The 12512-nt window shown below is 55.1% G+C and overlaps 1 protein-coding gene across 2 annotated transcripts; it reads right to left on the reverse strand.

The window, feature by feature from the left end:
* Window positions 1-1171: 1171 nt before the first annotated feature.
* Window positions 1172-11931, reverse strand: LSG1 (large 60S subunit nuclear export GTPase 1). 2 transcript variants are annotated; one of them, XM_088669368.1, is made up of 14 exons: window positions 11743-11931; window positions 10538-10664; window positions 10338-10458; window positions 9343-9429; window positions 8869-8955; window positions 7913-7973; window positions 7118-7297; window positions 4679-5089; window positions 4460-4561; window positions 3731-3874; window positions 3167-3290; window positions 2215-2294; window positions 1860-2036; window positions 1172-1615 (listed from the first exon to the last, which is right to left on the reverse strand). In XM_088669368.1, the coding sequence occupies exons 1-14, from the start codon at window positions 11839-11841 to the stop codon at window positions 1445-1447; spliced, it is 1971 nt and encodes a 656-aa protein (XP_088525494.1). In that variant the 5' UTR covers window positions 11842-11931; the 3' UTR covers window positions 1172-1444. The 2 variants fall into 2 exon arrangements, with proteins under 2 accessions (XP_088525494.1, XP_088525495.1); XM_088669369.1 differs by having other exon boundaries at window positions 11356-11901.
* Window positions 11932-12512: the final 581 nt, after the last annotated feature.

Here is a 12512-nt window from a genome sequence, read left to right on the forward strand (position 1 = left end):
CTGCCACTCCCTCGCTTGCGGAAAAGTGCTCCTTAAAACTGCTCCCCAAATAGTCTAGTCTGGCGTGTGTGACACCCTGGGGAGGGGGGCCCAGAACCAGCTCCCTCCTCCGCTCTCTGTCAGCAGCAGCAGCAGCTGCCCCAAACCCGGGTGCCCTTCCATATCCCATGCCTGGCATCCAAGGAGAGGAGAGCTGGCCTGGCAGAACTCGCAGAAGGCATCTCCCCCCACAGCAAGGAAGGAAGGAAGGGGGCTTCCAAGGCGGGTGTGCAAGTCTCGACAGGGCTGGCAAGGAGGAGAGGAAGCAAACCTGCCCTCCTGGCCCCTGAGCATCAACGGGGGAGCCCTGCTGCCCCCAAATACAAGCAGGGCTGCAGGATTGTCCCCCCCCCCACTGCAGAAGCCTCAGCCTTCAGCAGCCCCTCCTGCCAGAGAAGGGCTTCGTCTGCTCGAGCTGTAGAGAGATGCATCCACTCCTCTTTCTTCACTGCTGCCCAAAGCGCCCACCATCCCAGAATTGCAGAGTTGGGCCCCCAATGATCATCTAGTCCAGCCCCCTGCAATGTAGGAATCCCAGCTAAATAATCCGACAGATGGCCATCCAACTTCTGCTTTCAAACCTCCAAGGAAGGGGAGCCCACCGCATCCTGAGAGAGACTGTTCTCCTGTTGAGCAGCTCTCACCACCGGAAATTTCTTCAGGGTGTTTAGTGGGAATTTCCTTTTTGGCCATTGGAATCCATTGGTAGAAAACAGGGCTCTGGAGGTGCCCCTCTCCCAGGACTGGCCTCCAGAAGCTGCTTTGCCTGCCCCTGAGGAGGGCCCAGGACCCCTGGCAGGTTGCAAAAGATGCTGGGGGGGGGAAGGCTGGGTGGCAGAGGGGGCCCTCTTCATATGCCAAAAACAAAGAACTTGAAATCCTGCCCAGAAGCCAGGCAGAGATGGGCAGTGCCCAGAAAGGAGCCCTTTTTCAGGCCGGCAAAGCAGAATCAGAGCTTCCCTCTGAGAAGCCTGGGAACTGCAGTTTGTCAAGGGTTCTGGAAACAGTGGCTGCGAGGGGATCTGGTGCCATTGGGGGGGGGGGAGTCAGAAAGTGCACCTGAATGGTCAGGACAGGACAGGACAGGGCCGCATCTCGATCTGCCTGCCACACTTGCAGAAAGACAAGGATGGCAAAGGTAAGAAAAATTTATTGCCCCTAAGTGGAGAACAGTCTCCTGCTCCAGGCTTGGTGCAAAGCAGCAGCTCCTCCTCCTCTTCCAGGCGTTTTGACCAGAGAGCCTCACAGGGCCAGAGCGCCTCTCCTTGGACATGGCCCGCCAAGGGACAGTCACCTGCATGGTGGTGGTGGGGAGTCCAGCCAGTGGGCTCAGCCACAGGGGCCGGGCACCTCTTTTTGCCTTTCTCTGGGGGAGGCGAGATCCTGCCCCGAGAGGCGCACAGAGTCAAGCCTCCAGGTGTTTGGTGATGCGGCGGATCTTCTCCTTCTTGTTCCTGTTGCCGTGCTTCTTCCAGGGTTTGCCTCGGGCGTCCTCTGCGCTGGGGGCGGAAGAGGGGCCTCCCGCTCGGCTGCCCATCAGGCACTGGCTGCCTCGGGTCAGAGCCCGGACGTTCTCCTGGGAGAAAGAGGCAGGCCAGGTCAAGAGGGAGCCTCCAGATGTCCTGGGCGGGGAGCAATGTCCAGAGGGGCACAGGCCCACCTGGGGAGCCCAGAGGAAGGCAGGGGGCAGCCCCAGAAGCCAAGCAGGATTTGGCCAGGTGCACTATATTTCAGCCAAGCAGGCATCAGAGGAGCAGAGCGGGTACCTGGTGTGCTCTCCCCCCCCCCCACTGCATGCACGCACACACACAGCCCCTGACCTGGTGGAAGAAGGCAGAGTCCACCACATTCTCGATCTGCTTTGCTCTGGGGGTCCTGCCAGGCAGCCCCCTGGCCTCATGCTGCCCAGCCTTGCTCTGCAAGGGGCATCTTTCGTGACGCAACTGGAAGTCCTGGGGGTCGGTTCCAGGAGGTGGGTGGCAGTAGAGCAGCTTGCCCTGTGAGAAAATGGGGGTGGGGGAGGCAGGCAGCAAGAGAGGGAGAAATGAAAGTCAAGACATGGAGAAGGGAAGGATTCCACCCCACCCCCCCCACCACGACACATTTCTTTACTCCATTTCCAGCATGCACCCCTTCGTCCCTAGAGCCGAGTGCTCAGGAGTCCCCAGCACTTACACTGACGTAGTCCTTCAGCACATAGCGGGCCGAGCGGGGCTGATCCGGCTGCCCGTGATCCGTCATGAAGCCTCTCATGTCTTTGGCCAGGCGGAAAGGAGGGAGGAAAGAGACAAGGAACTTTTTAGCTTAGAGAAAAGGCAAGTATCAGGAGACATGATAGGAATCTATAAAATTAGGCATGGCATGCAGAACACAGATAGAGAAAAGGTGTCCTCCCTCTCTCCTAACACTAGACCTCAGGTGCATCCCATGAAACTGAATAAAATAATCTCCTTCTTCACGCAGCACAGTGTGAAACCCTGGAACTCCCTGCTGCAGGAGGCAGCAGCGATGACCACCCACTTGAACGGCTTTAAAAGAGGATTCGAGGGATTCATGGAGGAGACACCTATCAAAGGCTCCTAGCCACAGCCATTAGGTGCCATGTCCACAGCTAAAGGCAGCCATGCTTCTGAACACCAGCTGCTGCTGCTGCTGCTGCTGCTCTTGTGCTCATGCTCTGCTCCCTGGCTCCCCATTGTGGGTGGCCCCTGGGAGGAGAGGCTGCTGGATGAGACGGACGGGTCCCCTTTGGCCTGATCCAGCTGCAGGCTCTTCTGGTGTTTGTATGGAGAGGGCAGGGCAGGCTGCCATAGAAATGAGCCGGAGCAACTCGGGCAGACGAAGGGCTCTCTGGGGCCAGAGGATTTTGTGCCACCTCCTAACGGCTGCTGAAAAGAGTTCTCTTCCACCAGGCCTATTGCAGGCGGCTAAGAGATCCCATTGTCCACTTTTAACTTTGTAAAAGGATTTTTAGTGTTCTGTTTTTATGTTTTGTTGAGACAACGCTATACAGAAGTTATTTTTCTACATCCATAATCAAGTCAGCCCTTCCTGGGCCAAAGGAGGAGGAACCCCTTGGAGGGAGCCGAAACCCCAGCGCGCAGCCCCTCGCAGGGTGGCAACTCACACCCGTAGGCCGTCAGCAGCTCCTCAGCCGTGGGGGGCCGATCGGGTGGCTCGTCCTCTCGAGGCCGGATGATGTTGATCCCGTAGGTGGCCTCCAGGGCCGGCCGGGGGATGCGCTGGCAGACGTGGGCCAGTGAAGGAGCAACCGGTGGGGAGGGTGGAGAAGGGTGACCAAAGCGAGACCAGGCCCCCCACCTTGGCAGCTGCCCTCCTCACCTCCCAAGACAGCTCTTCTCATTCAGGCTGCCTCTCTCTGCCCTGCCCCTCCGCTGCAATAAGAGGGGCATTTTCCTGAAACAGCAGCGAATCAGGAGGGGCCCTATCTTTGTGGGGGTGGGGCAGGTGCAGCCAGCCATCTCCTGCCCAGCTCAGTTTGAACAACTGCCCTTCCCGGCAAAGCTACCCAAAGGCAACTGATGGAAACTCTAGGCGACTCGGAAGCCCCCACCCCAACTCCTGTCTGGGGGGGCAGGGCTGATGCTGAGGACCCCTGGCCAGCCCTCCGCAGATGGAGAACTGACTAAGTTGATTCCCACCCACCCCCCAGAAAAAAAGGAAAGGATATGAGAGAGACAGGGGGGACGTGGTCCCTCATCTGGTCGATGGGCAAGATCCCGCTGCAGATCATTTCCGCCTTGGTGGAGACAAAGGAGGGCATCACCAGGCCAGGGCAGTCGCAGAGGCAGAGGGCAGGATCCACGTACAGCGTCTACAAGGGGGCGGGAACAACAGAGGGGCTCAGCTCTGGCTCCCCTCAGGTACCAGCCCCCCCCCAGGAGCCCAAGCAGCGTCCGCTGAGCAGAGTAGGCATCTATGGAGGTCCAGCGCCAAGCAAGGTGAGAGCAGCTGGGGCTGCCGGAAGCTCCTGGCCCTGCTCCCATGCTGTGCCCGCCACTCACTGGGTGCTCTCCTTGGCCTCCCCTCCAGCTCCTGCTCTGCTTCTTTGAGGTAAAAGCAAAATCTGGAGGGTGCCTTGGCATCAAGCAAGCAAGGAGGGCAAGGCCAGGATGAGAGGCTGGCAGCACTCAGGGCTCCTTGCAGGAGGGGGCACAAGAGCAGAGACTCTGGGGCAGGCCCACCCCAACTCCACCCACTGCCCTCCAAGTCTAGTGGGCTCCTAGGAGATGGGGAGACCCACGGGGCTGGGGTCAAAGAGGCCACATCTACTCTGCCATAGCTGCCCTGGCAGGTGTAGAGAACTTCCACCCATGGAAGCGGGGGGCCCTGCAGGACTGATCCAGCCCTCCCCCCTACCCCTCACGGCCTGGTAGCAGTAACCATGCTCTGGCAGTACCTGGAAGTGCTTGGTGTGCCCTGGCGTGGCCGACACCGAGACCTTCTTCTTGCCCAGGATGGTGTTGATGGTCGAACTCTTCCCGACGTTGGGGTAGCCCACCTAGGGAGGAGGAAGGGAGGAAGCGGCTGGCACAGAGGCAGGCCTGGAGCACAGCTCCTCCTTGCAGCACCAGAGGAGGGGAAAGCAGCCCCGCTCCAAGTTGGCCCCCCAACTCACCAGCCCAACGGTGACTTCGCCTTCCCTGACCTTCCTGCCAGAGTGAAGCGTCCTCAAGATCTCCAGGAGTTCCTCCCTTTGCACTAAGTGGCTGCTGTTCCTGAGCAGCCGGCCCTGAGAGGGTCCTGCTCCCCTCTGGCTCTCAGGGGAATCAGTCCGGCTCTGCCCCACAGACCCAACAGGGTCTCTGCTCTCCTCGTCTTCAGAGCATGTCAGCCAGGCATCCTCCTCCTCCTCTTCACAGTCCTCATAGACGTCGCTGTCTTCCTCTTCGCCGCTGCCGGGCTCTTTGTTCCCCGGAGGCCACGAGAGAGCGCCGGGTCCCCTTTCCATGTGGCGGCTTGAGGTCTGCATCTCCTCCCCGCTGGAATGGTCCTCATCCAGGCCTGGATCTTGCGCAGCTTCTGACCCCTGAGCAAATGGGACAGAATTCAGGGCAGGTGTCTCTGCCTGCAGGCTCAGCAGAACACACCCACCCCAGACACTGGTTTTCATTAAACAAGTCTGGAATCGCACCTCTTGCAGAAAAATAAAAAAAATTCCTTCAGTAGCACCTTAAAGACCAACTAAGTTTTTATTTTGGTATGAGCTTTCGTGTGCATGCACACTTCTTCAGATACACTGAAATAGGAGTCCCCAGGCGCTTATGTGGAGAAGGGGTGGGGAGGGGAGGGGGTATCACTCAGAAGGGTGGTGGAAGTGGGTGATTGACTGACTGATAGCTGTTGATGACTGAAAACAACTGCAAATGGTTTTGCATGAAAAAGCAAGGGTTGAGATGGCTGAAGATCGCTTATCATGTATAATGAGATAAGAATCCTATGTCTCTGTTCAAACCAGGTCCCTCCATGGTTTTGAGCTTGGTGATAAGTTGTAATTCAGCAACTTCTCTTTCCAGTCTATTTCTGAAATTCTTTTGTAGTAAGACAGCTACTTGCAGAGGCAGCAAAAAGAATTATCAGAATGGAGGATGAATGGCAGCTAACAGATTGAGGTTGAATCCTGACAAGACAGAAGTACTGTTTTGGGGGGACAGGCAGCCCTGTTTAGGGAAGCTTTTAATGTTTAACAGACCATTGTATTTTAATATTTTGTTGGAAGCTGCCCAGAGTGGCTGGGGAAACCCAGCCAGATGGGTGGGGTATAAATAATAAATTATTATTATTATTATTATTATTAAACATTCAGAATGTAGAAGCACGAAACACAGAATGGCTGTTACCTGGAAGGTGGAGCTAGCTTCTTTCCTGCTGCTCCAGAGGGTGGGACCCGAATCAATGGATTCAAATGGCAAAAAAGGAGATTCCAACTCAACGTCAGGAAGAACATTCTGGTGGTAAGATCTGTTTAACAGTGGAACGGTCTCCCTTGGGAGGTGGTGGGTTTTTAAGCACTTAGGTGCCCACCTGTCAGGGGTGCTTCAGCTGAGATTTCTGCATTGCAGGGGGTGGACACGATGGTTCCTGGGATCCCTCTCTTCCAACTCTATAATTCTATGAAATACCAACTAATGCCTGACAGATCACCTCCCTCTGGAGGCCAAAGGAAAATCCGCAGCTACATGAAGCCTAACTTGGAAGGGAGAAGAACGGGAGGCTACAGAGCCCCCTCCCCCACCCTGGTGCCCTCCGGCTGGAGGGCGACTATTACAGAACAGGCTCACTGCTTATACCCCATGGAGGTTAAAGTGGAAGGCTGAGCTTCTCTTTTCTTACAGGATGTCTAGGTACCTTTCTAAGAGCCTGAGCGCTTCTCTTCCACAGAAAGTGTTTTGATCCTGTGTCAGGGGACCACCAGGGGTCAGCAGGGAGCCCGCCGGGTCAGGGGAAAGGCTCTGAGATTTTGGTCTGAAGGGACGGTCCTGAGCGCTGTCCGGGAAAAAGGTGTGGAAGCTCTCTCAGTGGAGGAGAGCTCAGGGGATGCAGACAGGTCACAGGAGCAGTGGGGAAGGTCCAAAGGGTCGGGCCTGAGCGCTGTAGAGGGAGAAGCATCAGCTACCAGAGACCCTGCCCAACAGATGGGCAGTTCTGGGAGGGGGGGCAACGTCCCTGCCCCTTCACCCCAGGAGCGCAGGGGGGACAAACGTCGGGAGCAAAAGCAGGAGGTTCATTTGTTGGCACAGATCTAGACGTGTGCCACTTCCGGATACTGACTCGGACTAAGGCAGTCATGGACTTTTTAGCTCTGTCATGTACATATGTATATAACAAAACTCTGTAAAAAAAAAAACCAGCTACGGAGTTTGAAGCCTCTCACTCGTGAGAAGCCAACAAGCACCCTTACATCCTGGGAGTATTTTCAGGGAAAGGATCCTGCGTGCCCAAAGGCAGGAAGGCTCTTTAGAAAAAGGAACATTTTGAAAAGCCAAAGCATTGAGCACTGCCCCTGTGGAACCTGCTCCCCCCCCCCCCGGCCACCTGCCCCCAAGGCGTCTGCTACCTGAGAGCTGTCCTCTGCCAGGCGCCTGGCCTCCTCCAGGGCAGACCAGAAGACCACTCGGACCCCTTCGTCCTGGAAGAAGCGGGCCCAGACGCAGCGCTGCTCCTCGCTCAGCAGGTCGGCCTTGTTGAGCAGGAGGAGGTTCTCCTTCTCGGGGCTGATCTCTTTGGCGTAACATTCCTGGAAGGAGAGGCAAGGCAGGGAGGCAGCCGAATCACCCATCAGACTCACACAGGAATGCCAGCAAAGAGAAGCAGAGGGAGGAGAGCCCTGTGGGGGGGGGGGGTCCCCTCTGGGAAAGAACAGAAGCTCAGAAGCAGAGCACTTGCTTTGCAACCAGGAGTTCCCAGGTCCCAACCGTCTCCTCCAGTATAAGGACTGGGACTGCCCCCTGCCTGGAAGCCTGGAGAGCCACTGCTGCCAGCCAGTGTAGACAGTACTGAGCTAGATGGACCAAGGGTCTCACCCAGGATAAAGCAGCTTCCTGTGCTCCTGAAGAGTCTGGGCAGAGTCTGGGTTTGCTGGCACACAGCAATATAGGAAGCTGCCTTATCCCGAGTCACACTCTTGGTCTATCTAGCTCAGTATTGCCAGCACTGACTGGCAGCAGCGGCTCTCCATGCTTCCAGGCAGGGGATTCTCTCCCAGCCCTCCCAGGAGATGCCATCAGCGATTTAACCTTGCAAGGCTGAGCTGCAGTACAGAGAAAGGACCCAACAGCAGGGAACATGACCCACCCCCCTACCCCCCAGAGCAGCTGCCCAGTAAATCCCGTTCCCCGCTCACTTCACCTACCAGATCGCGGCACCGGAAGAGAAGGGGGTTTCTGGCATCCACAATCTGAACCACGACGTCACTGCAAGAGGAAAGGGAAGGGGCGGCTGCTTCACTAGCTCCCCCCTCGCCTCAATCAGGGAGGAGCAGCCCAGGTTGGAGAGACACCCATAGCAATAGCATGGAGCTCTTCAGATGGGGGAATCCCAGCTCCTGCAATTCAGGCACTTTCACACAGCAGCCCCTGGCAAAGCCTTTTGCGGCCAGAAGGTGTCTTGGCTGCCTTCACACTGAGGCCTTTGGAACGGGATTCTTTTTCTTTTTAATAGTTTTTTTAATTAAATTTTCAATTTCATACATCTCAAACATTTTACATAATACCATATATCCAATGACTTCTCTCCTTCTCCTTCCATGGTTCATTTTACCTATCTATCATTCCTGCATATTTTACTGTAACCATTTCAGTCAATTCTCCAATTTACTTCATTCAAACATTAACCACACTGTTGGATTTAGCTTAATGCTGCCAGTGTCTTCAACTGTGCAGTTATTTTCCAGGTACTCAGCAAAGATTTGCCACTCCTCTTTAAACAGATGTTCTCCTTGCTCCGATTCTATATTTTAAACCTGCTCATTCTGCAAATTCTATCCTCTTAAGCTGCCAGTCCTCCATACTTGGGACCTCCCTCACTTTCCATTTTCAGGCTAACAAAACTCGAGCCACCATCGTTGCATACATAAAAAAAATTTCTGACACCTGGAAACTTCAATCTGAACTATTACTAATAGAAAGGCCTCTGGACTTTTTGGGAATGTTGTTGTAAACGTGCTTTTCAACTCATTATAAATCATTTCCCAATATTCTTTGATCTTTTTACATGTCTCTGGAACAGGATTATGACTCATTCCCACCACCAGCAGCAGCAAACAGCTTCCAAGCGAGGGGGGGGGCACAGGGCAAGGACCAGCTTTACCTTCTTTCAAGGACTCGCCACAGCTGACGCCAAAAATCCAAATTCCGCTCAAATGGGGTCAAAATGAGTTTCTGTTCTTCCTCCAGACTGGAATGAAAGGCAGGAAAGGAGGAGGAAGCAGGAGTGTGTTAGAGGCCAGGATGATTCCACAGGTCAGAGGCTTCTGATCCGCACTAACAGCTTTCTCATTGAGGCAACAGCATTCGAGAGTGAGGTGTACGTAACCGTCTGTTGAATATTGCTCTTGCCCCAGGTGGGCTTCTTGATCCCTGCCCACACTGGCTCACGGCTCCACCCTGTGGAAATCACCCCATCTGCATTCTTACCGTAGCCCACCCCACCCCAGCAAACCACCCATGCTTACTCCTGGCAGAAAGAAACCTGAGATGTTGTGCTCCCAGGTGGCATCAGGGGAAATGCAAGCCCCCAGAGGCCCAGGCCCCGCAAGAGGAAGCAGCAGGAGGAGGCACTTACTGAGCGAGCCGCCGCCTCCACTCCAGGAAGCTGTCTCGTTCTGCTTGGTTCAGCATCTCAGGACTGGTCCGCTTGTCCCAACGTGGCCTGCGCTCACCAGGAACAGGGGAAGTCATCAGCAAAGACAGGTTATGGGGTTTTTATTGGTATATGGGGGGTGGGGTGGAGGAAAAGAGACTTCATGCTTTGCAGAGCTTGCCTCCCAGCAGATATCAGGGTAGTGGAATTCCACGTTACCATAAATTCTTGCTTCCCTGAAGCATCTGCAGTTTGTTTCAGGAGAGCAGGATACACACACACACACCCTAGTTTGGTGGTTTGTGGTAGGCTCCAGACACAATATCCTTTGTGTCTTTACTTCTGCTTCTAAATTTAGCCAGCTGCTCGCCACAGAACTATCATGTTCACTCTCTCAGAAGTCTGTGCAGGTGCATGTTTTTAGGACCTGCCAGGGTACCCATCTTATATTTCTATAGTTTCAAGTTGTTTTTAATAGTGTTTATAAAGCTGTATCCCACCCTGCAAGTGAAGAGTGAAGGGCTAGTAATAAACAAACAAATGTTAATTACATCACTCTTCCCTTGTCTCCCTTTCTATTGCATCCATTCTTTTTGATCAAGTCACAGGATTCAATTCCTACATCCCAATCACACGAGTCACCCCACCAAGTCTGAGCTTAGCTTAGCAAGCCACATTTTCCTTTCTTGTAGTAAGTTTTCAAGCTCATATTTTCCATACTCTGCTCATTAGCACAGATATATCAAAAGCTATGAATATATGTTCTCCTTTACAGCTTTGACTGCAAATCAGAGAGATCTCTTGCCCTTACAACCACACTCAAGGTTGTGTCTCTCTGGTTCTTGGACTTTCCACTCTCGTGTTTTATGTGGCTGTTCTAAGACAGAAATGCTACTGAACCGGCAGCACCCTCAGGCTGCACAGAACACAGGTGACGTGAAAGGTCCCCAGCACCCTGAACTCTGTGACAGACTCACCTTCTCGGGATGGACAAGAAGTGCTTGTTCTGCTCATGCAACTCTTGGATCTTCCGGGTCTCTTCCGCTGTCAACAAACCCGTCCGAGCCTCAGGAGGAACAATCTTGATGTTCAGCTTCTCTGCAGAGCGACAGAAGTTGTCAAGAGCAGCAAAAGTGTCAGGATTTGGAGCTCAGGAACATCCTCACCAAGTACTCACCTGCCACAAATTCGGTTCCTGCCAGCTCAGCGGTAGCCAAGAACTCCTCCAGTGAGTTCTGCTCAGTGACGGACTGAAGGTTTAGCCGTCCCCAGTCATACCCGTCGTTCAATTCACTGGTGTGCAGCTGTGAGGGGAAAGCCCAGGACTTCCTTGAGTTGTCATCAGAGCAGAGCATTTGAACCCCCTCGCCAGGCCAGCTGCAGGGCCCACCTAGGCCAGCATCATGTTTCCAGAAGCACCTGGCCAGATGTTTCCAGGAAGCTTCTGAGCAGGGCAAGATGGCTACCACTGCCTGTTCTTCAGTGCTGGGTAGCCAACGGCAGACTGCCTTGGCACAAGGAGGTTCTGCTTTAGCTGCCTGCCAGACACGGGAAGCTGCCTCCCACTGAGAAGGGCCGGCAGCAGCAGCTCTCCAGTGTTTCAGACCTGGAGATGCTGCTGGGGGCTGAGCCTGGGGAGATCTGCATGCAAAGGAGCCTTGGAAGCCCACGTGGTCCAGGAGCAGAGAAGGGGGCCTAGGAGTGGCAGGGGGTGAGGGGGGCAAGTAGGGCTGGCGTCCCCACCTCCTCCTCAAGCCTCCACCCTTCATGGCTGAGCTGCAGGGAGCAGGAGGAAGGGGAGGGGAGGGGGAGAGACTGTCTCTTTTTAATGCTTTATTAGTTGGAAAAATGTATAAAAGAAATAACCAGTAAGTGTTGAAAACAAAATATAGAATAAAAATAAACAATCATTCGTTCCTAAATTGATATTTGCTTTGTACATCGGATTTCTTGAATACGCACCTAACTTTATTTTCTCCATACTATTTAACTTACCATACTTCATATTTTATAAAAATTATCCTATTTGCCTACAGAAGTTCAATCAATACCTGCCAACCGATTAACGTTTTGGCAATGTTCTTTTACACAGACTTTGTATGGTACAGTATTTGACTTTCTCAGGCTCCTAATGCAGGTGAGCTTCAAGAGAGACCGGCGATCACTCCCAGCGGAGCCTCCCTGCTCAGGCGCAGTCTATCTCTGCCGCAGCCCACCTCGCAGGGTGGTTGTGCTTGTTCGCCAGGGAGTCACGGAACTCTATAGAGCCGGAAGAGGTCGCGGCAGGGCCATCTAGTCGAGCCCCCTGCGCGCCCCTTCGGAGGGGGAAATGGGGGGGGATGCCGTGAAGGAAGAAGGAAGGAGCCCCCTCGCCACGCTCACCCATCCCTCTGCCGCCCGGCGGCCTCCGCGGCCCTGGCTGCGCTCCCGGATGAGCGCCCGGCCCAGCCCTGCCGACGCCGACGCCTTCTTCTTGCCCATGATGCCGCCGCCGCCGCCGCCTCTGGCGCTGGTCGGGCCCGCTCGGCCACCCACCGGAAAGGGACTGCGATTCGCGGGACTCCTTCCGCGTCACGTGGCCGGGCTCAGCGAGTAGGAGAGCGCGGCTGTGCGCGCCGCGGAGGAGGCTCCGGCGGGAACATCTCGCGGCGACCTGCAGTTCCGGGCAGCTTTCTCCGCGCGCCGCCAGGGGGAGGCAGAGCCGCGGGGAAAAGGCGGCGGGGAGGGCGAGGGGCCACGTGACCTCCCCCCCCCCGCCGGGTCGGGGCTGCGCACGTGGCCGAGATGCTCCAGGAAGGAAGGGGCCGTCCTCGTGCACCATCTCACAGGATCAGAGGAGTCTGGAGGTGGAAGGGATCCCCCCGGGTCATCTAGTCCAACCCCCTGCAAGGCAGGAATGCCAATGGAAACATCCAGGACAGAAGGCCGGCCAGCCTCTGCTTAAACATCTCCAGGAAGGAGAGCCCACCACTTCCACTCTCCTACAGCGCCACCCGCGTCCCACTACTAAACCACTGAGCCTTGTTGATTGAAAGGTTGGCAGTTCGAATCCCCGCGACGAAGTGAGTTCCTGTTGCTCTGTCCCAACTCCTGCCAACCTAGCAGTTTGAAAGCACGCCAGTGTGAGTAGATAAATAGGTACCGCTCTGGCG

Source organism: Zootoca vivipara, chromosome 5 (genome assembly GCF_965207765.1).
Source record: "Zootoca vivipara chromosome 5, rZooViv2.hap1.1, whole genome shotgun sequence".
In the NCBI taxonomy this organism is placed as follows: domain Eukaryota; kingdom Metazoa; phylum Chordata; class Lepidosauria; order Squamata; family Lacertidae; genus Zootoca; species Zootoca vivipara.

Bases quoted from the DNA above. Each gene is read 5' to 3' on its own strand.
- LSG1 (XM_088669368.1), bottom strand. From the start codon at position 11,841: ATGGGCAAGAAGAAGGCGTCGGCGTCGGCAGGGCTGGGCCGGGCGCTC. The intron at 3,291-3,730 runs ATATCCTTTCCT...TCACTGGCCCAC, and splicing joins ACGTCCCCCCTGTCTCTCTC to GTCTGCCAGCGCATCCCCCG. The intron at 2,295-3,166 runs GTGAGTTGCCAC...GCCTGGCCAAAG, and splicing joins GCTGCTGACGGCCTACGGGT to ACATGAGAGGCTTCATGACG.